Genomic DNA, 14,222 nt, shown 5'->3' with positions numbered 1-14,222 from the left:
ATCACACATATTTGTGTTTAAAGACCTTCTGGTCATTGTGGAGAGACTCCATTATAAAACCAAAAGATTAGATCAAGAACTGAATGCCTAATAGTTTTAGCACATCTGAATTATGGGTATTTGTCTTTTTGATTTATGCATTTCTTCCAAAGACATTGTCATTAAGAAATTCACTGACGTGGTGAGTGAGTGTTTCCAGAACTATCATGTCCTTCAAAACATTATTAAGGTAATTGCTCCTCAAATATTGCAAAGATTGATGATTTTAGTCCAGTTTGATCAAGTTGTCTTTTCTTTATTCTTCTTTACTTGATTCTACAGGACAAAATCAACAACATTCAGTTAACCCAACTAAAAAAGGCAGAGCAGAGGATCTCGGAGCAGTTTGAAATGGAAAATAGGATCTACACTTAAGATGCCATTTTCCTGAAGATCTTGAGTGAGATTACCAACAAGCCTTTTCAGAAAAGGAGTTACCTGTCTTTGACAAACAATGCCGTTACAGTCATGTGATGGAGGCGTATTATGAGGTAGATCTTCTTAGATCTTCTTTCAATAACAAATTGCACTGTACTTGTGGTGTGAGGACATAACTTGTCAAATTCACTCCTTTTTTCCCCTAAGATTGTAGTGCAGAGGATTGCTGACAAACTGCCCTTGATGATCACCTTTTACATGTTGCAGGAGACTGCTCAGCTCCTGACTATTGACACAATGAAATTACTGGAAAAGCCAGATGTGCATGAGCTCCTGTCTGAGGACTCTGCTGTCAGCAAAAGGCGCAAAGACCTAAGATCTCATCTGAATCGTTTGACTACTGTTGAGGAATCAATTATCAATTTTTTTAATGACTAGAGGATATATCTGAAAGTACATCTAATGTATCTTCCATCCAAAAATCCATTGACCACCACACTTGTTCAAGGATTGCAGGATCTGACAACTTAACCCATAAAACTTTCTTCAGCTTAATCCCCCCCCAGTTTCACAGAAAAGACTTAAGCCTAGTCCCAGACTAAAATGTATGAGCTGTATTAAACTGAAAGAATGAAACTACATTTTCCATGTTGTTTACCAAAGCAGTACTTTGTATCCAAGCCACATCTATGGGCTAAAGTAGGGCAGATATCTACATTTTGTTTTCTAAATTAACTAATTGTATCAGAGCTTTAACTACTGTACAATATTTTTTATTACTTTGTGATCTGTTGAAAATTAAAATCACCTTTTCCTTATTGATTGACCTGCTAGATTTTTGTCAGTATAATAATATTAGGTGTAAAACCATTGCAAAATAACGTATCTAATGCTACAGCCTCTACTAAGTTTGCCTAGACCTTTTATTAGTGTCACCTCTGACTACATGACATAGATTAAACATTTAAATATTTTTTGCCTAATAGAAAAATATACTTAAAAATACAAATTATAATCTGTGAGGCCAGTGAAAATTATAATAGGGCAAGTAAACTACTGTGAACACTGATGCAGTGAATGCCATTTAACCCCTGTACAGTTCAATGTACTTCACTGTAGTTTACAATACTTAAGGTGTAATACATTTTTAAATAGTAAACTATTTTTTTTCCCACCAAGGCTTATGAATGCACTGAAATAAATGCTGTGCTGAACATTTAGTGTCTTAAAAAAACAGTATTATGATTTTCACCATCAAAGATCATAAGACTCTTAGGTGTGGAAGTCCAAAGGTTAGTAGAATATGAGTTGATTTGTCTTTTTAAATTCTTTATAACGTTACATGTTTAGTGTTTTGCCTACGACATTCTGGTTGCTATCACTGACTGAGCTTTGGCCACTATTAAACCACCCCGTACTTGCCTTCATGTCAAAGAAGGTGGCGTTTCAGAACACACCCACCGATTGCGTAATCGCCACGAAGCTCAAAGGTATTTAGGAGCCAAAACGAACTGCCCCAGAAAGTTCGTTTTGGTGAGCTGTTTCGAACTGCCGAAACTAACTCAAAACGAACTTAGTTTCGGCCTGAATTTGTACGAAATGACGTCATATCAGTTCGTTCTTTGATTTCGTTTGAAGTATATCGGCACCTTAAAAGTCACTCGTTTTTATAAAGTAACACTGCCCAACAGCGACACCCGCAGGTAAAGTTACAGCGGAGGCTTGCCTCCCTTCGGTCCATAGACTTTCTACAGAGACCCCAAAGCCTGCCATGACTTTTCTAGAGGCTCATTGAGATGAATGGGGGAAAGTCAGGTGAGAGGAGGCAATGAGTTAACTAACATGAACAAACAATGAACATTTGTTGCAGTATTTATTAATCTTTGTTTACATTAGTTAATACAAATAGCCTACTGTTGTTCATTGTTAGTTCATGTTAGTTCACAGTGCATAAACTAATGTTAATAAACAGAACTATTGATTTTAATAATGCATTAGTAAATGTTGAAATTAACTAAGATTAATAAATGATGTAGAAGTAGGCTATTGTTTATACTTAGTTCATGTTAACTAAAGTAGTTAAAGGTGCTGTATGTAAGTTTTTGACTCTACTAAAGCATAAAAATACCATAATATTTTTGCAGATATTTAAGAAACATGCTAAGTTGACATACTTTTTTATCTGAAAAACAATGCTACAGTCAGTTATTCTCCTTTGAAAATGTGCATTCGGGCCGGAATGTCAGTCTCTGTTTTGGTTTGTGAAACCCGCCCCCTGCCAGTTTACCCAATTGTATTTCGGCACCCCGGGTTGCCAGTTAGCGGAAAACACAGCGTATTTCATTTAATTCATCGTCAAGTGCGCTCGTTTCTGTTGGTGTCAATCTGGCATCCTGCGTGTGCGTCAAGTCTGAGGAGGAGGGGCAGGGTGAAAAAAACCCCTCTCCAATATTTTGAATTTGGACTGCAATAGCCTACCTAGTTCAACCACTCGGTGTCAATCCGACATACAGCACCTTTAACTAATGTTAACTAATGAAACCTTATTGTAAACTGTTTCCAGAATATTGTTCAAATTGTTACTGCCTTTAGTTATTATTTTGGAATAAATATAAAAATGCATAAAAACACTATGAAATGTATAACTAGTATTAAAAATAATAAATTAAATAAAAATAATATTAATAAAATACAAAATAGAATTATATTTGTTCTATTTTTTATGTTATATTTATATATACATATATATATTTATATATAAAACTGCCTCCTCATTTTAAAATACCACCGCAGCATATAGCAGTTTGATTGCTTGAAGCTTCTGCGTTGAGGCTGGTGACACAGGTTGCAAGACCAGCCTATCATAAATGAATCAGCCTGTCTGTTTATATATATAATTATTAAATTAATAATTTAGTACAGTATAGATTAAAAGAGAATTCCACTAAATGTTTATTAACTTAATTTACAACTAAAAGCTTTGACAGCATACAGAAGTCTGCCTATGCTGTGCTCCTGTAGTCGACACCGCCATCTAGCGGCTTGGCTGCTGAGCGCAGAACTACAAACACAGACAGCCGCGAGGCTACGGGGTCCACAAATGGACAATATTCTTCTTTATCAAAGTAATTCCTTGTAAATACTACGCGGACATACGAAGGGAATCGTTCTTCTATATGAGTAGGATACTGCTTTCTACCTCTTTTTTATACCAGCTCTAGTCTAATTGCTAGCCTACATGTGTTTGTTTTTTAATCAATTTTGTATTTAAAGATAGTCAGAAACGAGAGCAAACATACTTATTCGCATGCAAGCTGACAAACTAGCTGTGCTTTAGCTGGAATCCTAGAGAACGAGTAAATCAAGTTGGACAGAGTATGGTTTAAATACAATGCACTACCTTTGCACTGCCATTAGTCATCCTAACGCCTAGTCTAAAGTCTAGAGCAGTTTTGATCAATTAGATCAGCAAGGACAACAAAGCCGAACTTTTTTTCTTTTCAGTTTTTTTAAACTGATCCATTTTTTTTAATTGATCCAATGATAAAATTACTAACGTGATGTGTTGATTGACTTGAATTTCTTCAGCTTCACTTCAAGTGGAAGTACAGTTGCTGTGAGGAGAGCTGAGCATAACAATTCAGTCATGATATACATTCGAAGAGGTTGGTTTTCCTTCTCTTCCTTATTTCTTTCTGTCTCTTTTCCCTCTCTGTTTTATGTTTATGTTGACGTTTTTATTTCTAGTTGGTCCCCTTGTGCTACACAAGAGACAGAGAAACAAAAGTAAGTTATGTTTTTGAAGACATGGATGTCTCATTCAGAAGCGCAGTGCAGTGTTTTCTTTCCCGGCTACATTGTCTTGTATCACAATGCAGTACCTGGAAGTGACTCTGAATGCAAAAGTCTTCTTTGCATAGTTGACAGATGATAAAAGTTATATATATTCTCAGCTTTTAAAGTTGGTTGTGATGCCACAGCCCTCCTTAATATAATTAATATAATTTTCTTCTATGACGACTAATATCATTTTATATTTGTTGTATTATATGTTCCTGCTGATAAAACATGACATGTCTGCTTAAACTGGTCAAACAGGTTTTGTGACATGGTAGCTTCTGTTTTGTTGCTGGTCTAAAAGATCTTCTAAAAGGTCCACCAGGTTGATCTCAGGCCATAAATGACCAACATGGTCTAAAACCATGAAAAACTGTAATATATCTTTAATTGTCTTATTTTTACTGAACTCACCCTATTAGGAGCACGATACTATGTGGACATTAAATCTACAATCAAAGATGAATATTACTGTATAATGAGAATTATATATAATCACGAATAAATTGCTTTCACAGAAAAATTGAGATTCGTTTTCATGGTGGCTGCCCTCATAATATCCATATGCCTTGTCTTCAGACTCCTGCAGACGAATCCTGAATTAACATTTTCAGATTTAGTAGGTGAGATACTTTTATGTATGTATGTACTGTATGTTTGTTTTTATGTATGTATGTATTCGTTTTTTATAGTTCCTTGTGAAATCTATACAATGCATGTTTTATGTGTTTGTAAAACCCAGAAAGGTCAGTAGAGGGAGCAGCTTCTTTCCAACTGAAAACTGATAATCACAAAGATGATGGTAAGCAATTATCAAACAATCTGGTCTGGTACAGTCAGTGTAAAAAAAAAAGGGGTATGCATTAAATGTCTGTGTCTGCATGTTTTATCAGGTCCTAAAGGCAAATGTGGCCTCCCAAAACCATGTCCTGGAAATGATTATACATTTAAGATTTACAGTGGCGCAACAAACATCATTGGACCACGAATATGCTTTGAGGGGAAAATGTAAAGGCTTTAAGTTGTCAAATTTACAGTCTGTACTTTTAATGAATAATTAAATGAATGCAATAAGTGCTATTTAACAGAATTTAAACTAGTTCTGCCATTTTGTTTTAGAATAATAGAGAAAGACAGACGAGGAAACCGATGCGGAATTCATATTGCTGTTATCAATGGTAAGTATGTTGAGCTTTGTAATTTTGCTTTAAAAAGGTACTATGTTTTGCTTTTAGCTTCATTTTTATTATTATTATTATTATTATTAAATTCATTTTATTTTGCAAACATGTTTTCTTTTTGGATAACTCCGTATAATGTTTTAAAATGATTTATTTTTGTCTTATAATATAGTAATATGTCTAATATAATATTTTTATAAATTTGTTTTTTTTTTCATAGAAATATTTGAAGTTACTGTTCAGTGTTCTTATAGGTATAAATACACATTTTTAACATTTCTTGTTTACGTATTCATACAAAAATTCAGAAAAAACAGGTGAACACGTCAACACTGGCAGCTTCAATATGTGGAATGGAAGTATGTTGTATCTTTACTTAGCTACACCATGTTGTTAATTAATAATCATGCATTATAAATACTGATTTGCATTCTCAGTTCACATGTATGTAATAAATCTTTTGTTGTTGACAGAGGTTGAGGAGCTGATAGAGTTTCTGAAGTCAATCGAGGATGGTTCTCTTGTGTTGATCACCACTTTTGATGATCCAGCCACAAAGTAGAGTAGAATTTCTATCTCTATTTTCATCATGTATGTGCAGCTTATCATGGTGTTGTCTCATCATGTCATGATTTATATGATTCCTTTATGATAGACTTAATGATGAAGCAAGGACACTTATTGCAGAGCTTGGAAGTTCATATATTTCCCAGTTGAAATTCAGAGATAATTGGCTCTTTGTGGGAGGGAAGAAAACCATAACACAAGTCACTTTTGAGCAGGTAATGCCAATCCTAAATTCACCCATTTATGTGCTTAGGTTTAGGCAATGAAAACACTTTTCAAATGTTCAATTTATCTCCTTTTTCTGTCTTTTTCAGCACATAAAGAATGACAGGGAAACCAATAAGTACGAAAGCTGGCCAGAAATGATCGAGATGGAAGGTTGCATACCTCGAATAGACTGATTTTTCCTACAGCACAATTTGATCTGCCAAATAATAGCGTTTAAATCAGGCATCAGATGATGTTTTTGCATCTACAGTAATACAACAAGCTAAGCCACAATGCATTTCCGATGTGTTTCATGATATTTCAGACTGTCCTAAATACATTGTAATTAATAGGCTTTATGCCTACTTTTGTGAGACCATGTCACTGTTTCAACTGTGGTGTTGAAACCTCTTATAATAGAGGTTATCCTAGACTTATAAAATATAATATTTTATTCATTTTAATTTTGATATAGTAAATGTTTATTTTTGTTGTGTTTTTTGTCTGTGTGTTTTTTTCAAATGTCATTGTAAGTTGAAAAATATATATAATTAACGTTATACTTTGATATTAAAATGTTTTATTTATGATATTAAATATGTGTTTTGGTTTGTCTGCATTATTTATTAATCATTTTGTTAAATTCTGTGTGTGGTTTCGCTTTTTCACGACTTTTGGTGATTACATAGGTGAAATAAAAAAAAACTTGGCACATTACAAAACAGACATGACGGAAGACATCATATGCGTAAATTGTGCGCAACGTTGAACTATAAACCACACGAAGCCACGCCCATCAGTTCATCGCAGGATGTACAGCGTCAAGTCATGGACCAAAATGGTGAGCTACAAGCTAATGTAACGAAGTGTTTTACTGCAGCCTTTCGGTATAAAATCACAAAATGTTTACGTGTGAAAGGTAACCGGCTGGCCGGTAAACCAGTAAAGCCGCGAGCCCTTGCTGTCATTTACACGTTTGTGTGTGCTCGCAGTAAACGCAGTAAAATTGGATGCATCCAGCTAGCCGCTGACATGACCAAATAACGTCAGAGGAGCGCGCGTCCAGCAAGTGCCAGATTCAAATAAACGCAGAAAACATTCACATTAGAACCCCCCAAAAATCTATTTAAACTGTATTACTCATTGGTTACTATGTAATGTATTGTATATGCGTTTTGGATAAGACTACAACTCTGCATTTCCTATGTACGTTAAGTTACTCTTAGTTTAGTAATGTTTGCTTCTCCACTTTTTATTAAGCACATTTTGATCACTGCTTAATAGCACAGGTCTCACTTAGATTATTATGTGTTCCTTAATTTCATAAATTACTTTATGCTAATCGCTCATGTCTGTAGCAGTACTATATTGCCTGTTTTAAATAATGGATTTCATTTTTCATATCCTAGATAATATTGTGTAATGTAGTACTGAATTGTGTATCCATAATGTATCAGTAACTTAATATGGTGCTTGTTAATGTAGATTACTTATTAATGATGTTATCTGTTTGCTTTTCCAGACAATGACCTTCAAGGAACTGATGGTTCGGGATCCCTTGGAGGTCTTGATGTTCGCAGACAGATCCCAATCAAGTTACTGTCGAAACAGACGGAAAGAGGCAAGCTGCCCACCCGACCTCAGCGTCCCAACACCAGACTGCCCTCAAAAAACGAAGAAGGTTGGTGTGCAAAAGAATGTGTTTTCATCTCGTTCCCTCTTACACGTAAATCTAATGTGTTTTCTTGGCTGCGTTTCCCAAAAGCATCGTAAGCTTAAGTACATCGTAGACCCTTTGAAACCAATGGAGTTACGATCAATTTAGGCTTACGATGCTTTTGGGAAACGCAGCCCAGGACTGTCTGCCAGATTCCAAGTGAGAAAATATCCGGTATATTTACATCATGACAGCTTAAATTTATTAGTGTCAGCTGATATAAAGTTTATTTGTGCATGTTCTGTTATTTTACATTCAGATTACAATAACTGTCATTTAACATTCACAGTTAATATTCAAAAACGCCAATATTTTGCAAAATAATATTCATTTTTTTATACAGTACATTATAATGTTTTGAGAAGTACGTTTGTAGATTGTAGCATTTGAAATGATTGATTTTAGTTTTTAGTGTTTTGTTTTTAAATTTATTTATACAAAATAGTATAGAATCTGAATATTGGTCATTTGGTAGTTAATTAGCCATAGCGTGAAAATAATTATCAGCCAATAGCATCAGTCAGAATTTTAATATTAGCACATCCCTGTGCTAATAACTAAGTGGATTTGAGTCAGATATGCCAATAAATCACATTAAATTAATAAAACTGTAGTGCTGATTCATTTGTAATTTTTTATTTTTTTTGCCATGTATTATTTGTCTTTCTTTATGAACTTTTTTGTGATCTCCAGAGCCGTTCAGCTATAACCAAGAGGAAAGATTTGAGTGTAAATCTGGAGATGCTTATGGAAACCAGCGCAGATTCCCTCAACCAATCTTCTGGGATTATAAGGTTACACATTTATCATCAATTAATTACAACAAATTAGATTATATTTTTTTAAAGCTGCAGTCTGTAAATTTTGCCTCTTTGTCGCCATCTCTGTTTGAAAACCTGGAATTGCAGCTGTGTGCGGAATTATCTAGCTTGCGTGGTTTGTGCTTCGGCACGTCTCCAGCGTGGATGAATCTAATGTTCTGAAGAGTAAGTGTGGCAGTCAGTCACTGCACCGGTGTGGATATTTACTGTACTTCGCAATCACAGATTCTAGCCTACGTCTTGGAATATGACCCAAATAAGAATTTTCACCGTATATTGTCATCTGAACAGGTAAGTAACAAGTCTGACACGTTTGTTCTGACCGACTGAGGAAGAAAGCATTACCATAAATCTCGCTACCAATGGTGATTAAATCTAAAGATCGGTTAGCTCATATCACATCAAACCGTTCACATTATTATTATTGTTACACGTTATTCTCAAATGATTAATGTTAACAATATCAGCATTGGTGACTATGAGTATAGTGTGTATTAGCGTGTAGATTGCAATTTCTGTACAGTCTAATCTAATTGTCATACTCATATAAAATTTCATATTAAGAAATTATTTTAACCCAAAAAGCTAATTATGCTCCCTTCGAACTGGTTCTCTTTAAAATACAAATCTTTGTAATCCCAGGCTATCTGTAATCAGAAGCACATTTATAACTGGAATATAATTTAATTTCATTCACATGTGTTTCATAAACACATAATCCTTTATGGATTACAGTCCGCCATCAAAATGATACATTTAATTATTCTGTCTGCTGTGAGAAAAGGCTATAAACGATCGTCCACCTGCAGGATCCTCACATGCGATAGCCTACTAGCCGGGACAACTTCTTTATGTTTACAGACGTGACGTAATGGCATAGTGCCATGCTCGAATTTCCAGCGAAAACCTACCCGTACCACTCAAATTAGAAAACATTATTATAAGATAACCGTTATGAATCGGGCTAAAGTAAGGCGATAGTTTTGAACACTGGCTGGTTATGTACTTGCTCAAATATTGATTTCGGATCATTTTTAACCAAAAAAAGTTACGGACTGCAGCTTTAAAGTATTTTTCTAATAATGCAAATATTTAATACAATATTTTAATAATTAATAGCATATTTGAAATGAGGGATATCTGCTTATTTTTCTCAGCTCAACTTGATAGGAGTTAAAGATGACATTCCAGTTCATTTTTGTGACAAGTGTGGTCTGCCCATAAAGATCTATGGGCGAATGGTAAGAAGGAGGTTGAAGTCACTAAAACATTCTTTATACTGCTGGAGATCTTTCATTGAAAAAAAAAAAAAATGTTGCTTCCTTCAGATTCCCTGTAAGCATGTTTTCTGCTATGACTGTGCAGTGCACTACGAGAAGAAATGTGATAAGATGTGCCCTGGGTGAGTTTCTCCAACAACAGTTTAAGTGGATTGTATCTTGTTTTGAGTTATAAGTGAAAAACAGTGTCCATTCCGGATATATACTGTAAAGTTTGAGTGAAGGTAGTGTTTTGTAAATTTCTGTAAATGTTGTCAGTGGGATGAGATGCAAGCAAATCTGAAAATTTTACTATGTTCCGTTTCCTTGGTAACGTCTGTAGGTGTTAGAATAAGAGGATGTGGTTGAGATGTACACACTTGTCTTAAAGGGGTCATATGATGCTGCTAAAAAGAACATTATTTTGTGTATTTGGTGTAATGAAATGTGTTTATGCGGTTTAAAGTAAAAAAAAAACACAGTATTTTCCACATACTGTACATTATTGTTTCTGCTCTATGCCCCGCCTTTTTGAAACGTGTCGATTTTTACAAAGCTCATCGGTCTGAAAAAGCGAGGTGCGTTGTGATTGGCTGAATACCTCAAGCGTGAGACGGAAATGTTACGCCCCTCACATACTGTTGATGCTGTGTCCGGCCGGAGCGACGAGACATAAACATTAAAACCCATTATAAACGAGGCATTTGTTGCATCCAGTGGGAACACAATTACTGATTATAATGACTTATACTGTCTTTTTACGCGTTGCGTTGCATTGCATCTTGCCGCGTAAACACAAAACTCTGTCTGCATTTGTGATCGGAGAAATGACAAACAACAAGTGCTACTCTACTGCCCAAAACTCGCGTTTGATTCATCAGTGGCAATGAAAAACACAGCGGCCTAGCGTGAGGGGAAGCCCCGGCTTAGCGTGCGCTGAGGCCGGGATAGAGTGAGCTGAGGCGGGCTGGACTCCGCTTTGTCCACGGTGAAAGTTGATGTATTCCCTCAGCGACCAGCACAGATCAGCTCCAGGCATGATGAAGCAGATATCGTCCTCTTTTGGAAGACCAAACAAAGTAGTTTCGCTTTCACAACGAAGCACACAGCGTCTTCACGACATGGCGGCAGTGTCAACAATACTACAGCGAGAATAAAAGTTACGTCTTCTTTCTTTGCGTGAACATTTGGGTGGCGTTATGCCAATCTTCCCAGATTGTGACGTAGATATGTGGGGGTGTGTTAGAACGAACCGTTTTAGGTAGGCGTGGTTAACTCTTAACTTTTATAAAGAATATCACTTTGGTTTTGAGACTTTAGTCTTTGCAACTTTACAGATCTTCTTTATGCACCAAGAGCTTGTAACACTCCAAAGAGAAAGGAAAAATTGAAATCGCATCATATGACCCCTTTAAATATCCAGGGTTGTTGTGCTATTAAGAGTACCTATTTCTATACATAGAGTGGACAGATGATGTGAAAAAAATCCATAGAGTGGATTTTGATATGAAAACGATACTCATTCAGCAAGCTTTATTTAATTAGAACATCTTTATTATCATAATATCATAAATCATCTTTTATTAGAATGTTTGTTTTAGGTGTTAGTTGATATTGAAAATAGTTTATTTAGGTTTTGCGACCATTAATTTTCACATAAAAAATAATTAAATGTAAACTATGTTTAATGAAATCATTTTTTAACTCACTAGATTACCAAAAATAGGCAAATTATGTAGTTTTATATTTTTGTATTTTATAACATCATAATTATAAAACATTTTTAGGTTGACTTTCCAGAAGAGATATCATGATATATACAATTTTTCAGATTTTTCCGGATTTGTTTTAGTATTAAATAATTTTTGGTCATAATGGGATTTTCGACAATATCGGCATAAATCTTTTTTTGTGATGGCTATTTTTTGTTTTGTTATTTAACTGAGAACATACAAAAAAAAAAACTATAGCATTTCTAAGCTGTTTTAATTGGTTGATGTGTATCTGTATCACATAATGCTCAGTTAAAATAATAATAATTTCTCATTTTTATTGTTTAGTATTTATAGTAAATTAATAACGCTGCTAAATTTAGTATTTACCAAATCTCAAACACATTATAATGTTGTGATGCCTAAATAGACTTGTAGCATTTAAAAAGATTGATTTTAGTTTTAAATAAAGTTTTTTTTTTTTTATCTATACAAAATATTATAGAATTAAAAAATTGTTCATGTGTCAGTTATTAGCCATTAAATAAAAATAATTGGCTCACATTAGCTAGAATTTTAATCAGTGTGTTACTGTTATTGTGCTTTTGTTTGCTGTTTGGACTTCAAACAACAAAACCGATTTGAGTCAGATACCAATAAATCCGAAATTTTGTTCTGTCTGTAATAGGTTTTTTGCCTTCTGTTAATTATGAATTTATTTGCGATCTTCAGAGACTTTTCAACTATAACAAAGAGGAAAAATTTAAGTGTAAATCTGGAGATTCTTATGGAAACCAAAAAAATATTAAAACATTATAGCAAGCTGTGTTTAAATAGTCTGTTGTGTACTAACCTTAAATGTCCATCAAGTAAACCTGTACCTAAATTTCTCCAGTAATCAGGCATCACAGTCTCAATATGACCTGTATATACTGCCATTATTATATAATCAAAAAGAAAATTAAATGATAATTGCTTAGGTAGACGTTACTATGATATATTTATGCCAATAAATTATGTGAATTTATGCTGATACTGTCCAAAAACTTTGCCTAGGGTGTTTCTAATCTTTTAGAGAGCAATGTGAATTGCAGGTTTTTTTCTTCATTCTTGATGTAAATATCTCCAGATCTAAATGGAAATCATAATATGTAATATTATAAGTAATATGTGTATCTAAGTCCACTTCCCATACTAAATCTTAAGTTTAGTCTGTCCCTCTACAGCTGCTCAGACCCAGTCCAGCGCATTGAGCAGTGCCAGCGTGGCTCCCTCTTCATGTGCAGTATCGTGCAAGGCTGCAAACGCACCTACCTCTCACAGCGAGACCTGCAGGCCCACATCAACCATCGCCACATGAGGGCCAGCAAGACTGGATCCTCTCGCCTGGATCCGCCACACCCGACCCTGGCCTCCGACCCACCAGACCGCTTCCGGTTTCCGCCACCTCCTCACCTGGCTAAAACACACCCTCTCATTCCTCCCCCTCTGCAAGGCCATGATACCTACAACCATCCACTTCCAGCCTCGCCCTCCGATCTGGGACCCTCCCCACGGCCCCTCCCCCAAGAGACCTTCCGAATCGCTACATTGACTACACGTAAGCATAGCAACCTCATCACAGTGCCCATTCATGATGACTCTGGGAGCTCAGGCCCCTCCCCCCGTGAGCCACACCCACAGACCCCTCCCGGCCCGCCTCCACACCATCACCCTGGTGATTACTCCAGCCAACCAGTGGTGTCCCACCCACACCATATCATGCCTCCACCACAACAACCACATTACGGGCCTCCGCCGCCCCCACCGCCCCCTCTCAGCATCCCCATGCAGCACCCGCCGCAGGGCTCAGCTACACCTCACATGGTTTACAACCAAGCACCTCCCATGTCAACGCCACCTCCACCCGGACACATCATCAGCCAGTTGCCACCCTACATGAATCACCCTCCACCTGGTCCCATTCCCCCAGTCAGTGCGCATCACTACAACCCAAACTCAATGCCACAGGACCAAGGCACTCTTAGCCCACCTTTCACCCAACCAAGCGCCATGAGCCCGGGGATGTGGCCCAATCCTCGTGGCCCCCATCCACCCCGTATGCAGGGGCCGCCACCACAGGGACAGATGCCAGGGCCTCACCACCCCGACCAGTCACGATATAGACCGTATTACCAGTAGTATCCTGGCTTTGTCGGCTCTATCAGACAGTTTGACCATATCTAGTCAGAAACAACACTAAGCTGCCTGGGCTGTTTGTTTTCACTGATAACTTACAATATGATGATACCCATTGTGGGCATTTTTGTACTAATGTCCCTCATTCAGGGAGGTTCCATGGAATAATGAATAGTTGAGTGGGGGAAACAATTATTTTTTTTTGGTTGGAAGAATTTAACAGTTTTGTTTGAAACATTTACATAATGTTGTATCCAACAACTGCAATAAATGAAACCTGAATTCTGTTTAGATTTTTGGTTTGACATTCATTACTTCTGGGCACA

General features: G+C 36.3%; 2 protein-coding genes and 1 pseudogene across 8 annotated transcripts; all 3 read left to right on the top strand.

Annotated features, from left to right (window-relative positions):
- LOC107590819 (interferon-induced GTP-binding protein Mx2-like) overlaps positions 1-967 on the top strand; it is a 45,680-nt pseudogene extending 44,713 nt beyond the window's left edge.
- Positions 968-3,467: 2,500 nt separating this feature from the next.
- On the top strand, positions 3,468-6,646 carry LOC107590856 (protein FAM3C-like). Of its 5 annotated transcripts, none has more exons than XM_016279778.1 (11): positions 3,468-3,597; positions 4,018-4,082; positions 4,165-4,203; positions 4,773-4,877; positions 4,997-5,056; positions 5,148-5,262; positions 5,374-5,432; positions 5,744-5,794; positions 5,909-5,993; positions 6,091-6,217; positions 6,317-6,646. In XM_016279778.1, the coding sequence occupies exons 2-11, from the start codon at positions 4,064-4,066 to the stop codon at positions 6,401-6,403; spliced, it is 747 nt and encodes a 248-aa protein (XP_016135264.1). In that variant the 5' UTR covers positions 3,468-3,597; positions 4,018-4,063; the 3' UTR covers positions 6,404-6,646. The 5 variants fall into 5 exon arrangements, with proteins under 5 accessions (XP_016135264.1, XP_016135263.1, XP_016135266.1 ...); XM_016279777.1 differs by having other exon boundaries at positions 4,006-4,082; XM_016279780.1 differs by lacking the exon at positions 4,018-4,082.
- A 333-nt stretch (positions 6,647-6,979) lies between these two features.
- LOC107590816 (E3 ubiquitin-protein ligase Hakai) lies at positions 6,980-14,221 on the top strand. Of its 3 annotated transcripts, none has more exons than XM_016279732.1 (6): positions 6,980-7,050; positions 7,732-7,890; positions 8,620-8,720; positions 9,905-9,988; positions 10,076-10,149; positions 12,930-14,219. In XM_016279732.1, exons 1-6 carry the CDS (start codon positions 7,038-7,040, stop codon positions 13,897-13,899), a joined length of 1,401 nt encoding a protein of 466 aa, XP_016135218.1. In that variant the 5' UTR covers positions 6,980-7,037; the 3' UTR covers positions 13,900-14,219. The 3 variants fall into 3 exon arrangements, with proteins under 3 accessions (XP_016135218.1, XP_016135217.1, XP_016135216.1); XM_016279731.1 differs by lacking the exon at positions 6,980-7,050 and adding an exon at positions 7,359-7,415 and having other exon boundaries at positions 12,945-14,221; XM_016279730.1 differs by lacking the exon at positions 6,980-7,050 and adding an exon at positions 7,359-7,415 and having other exon boundaries at positions 12,930-14,220.
- Position 14,222: the final 1 nt, after the last annotated feature.

The sequence above is a fragment of the Sinocyclocheilus grahami genome, unplaced genomic scaffold, assembly GCF_001515645.1.
Source record: "Sinocyclocheilus grahami isolate Dianchi unplaced genomic scaffold, SAMN03320097.WGS_v1.1 scaffold133.1, whole genome shotgun sequence".
Lineage (NCBI taxonomy): Eukaryota > Metazoa > Chordata > Actinopteri > Cypriniformes > Cyprinidae > Sinocyclocheilus > Sinocyclocheilus grahami.
The sequence above is the reverse complement of the archived record's forward strand: the minus strand, read 5'-3'. Positions and strand labels throughout refer to the sequence as shown.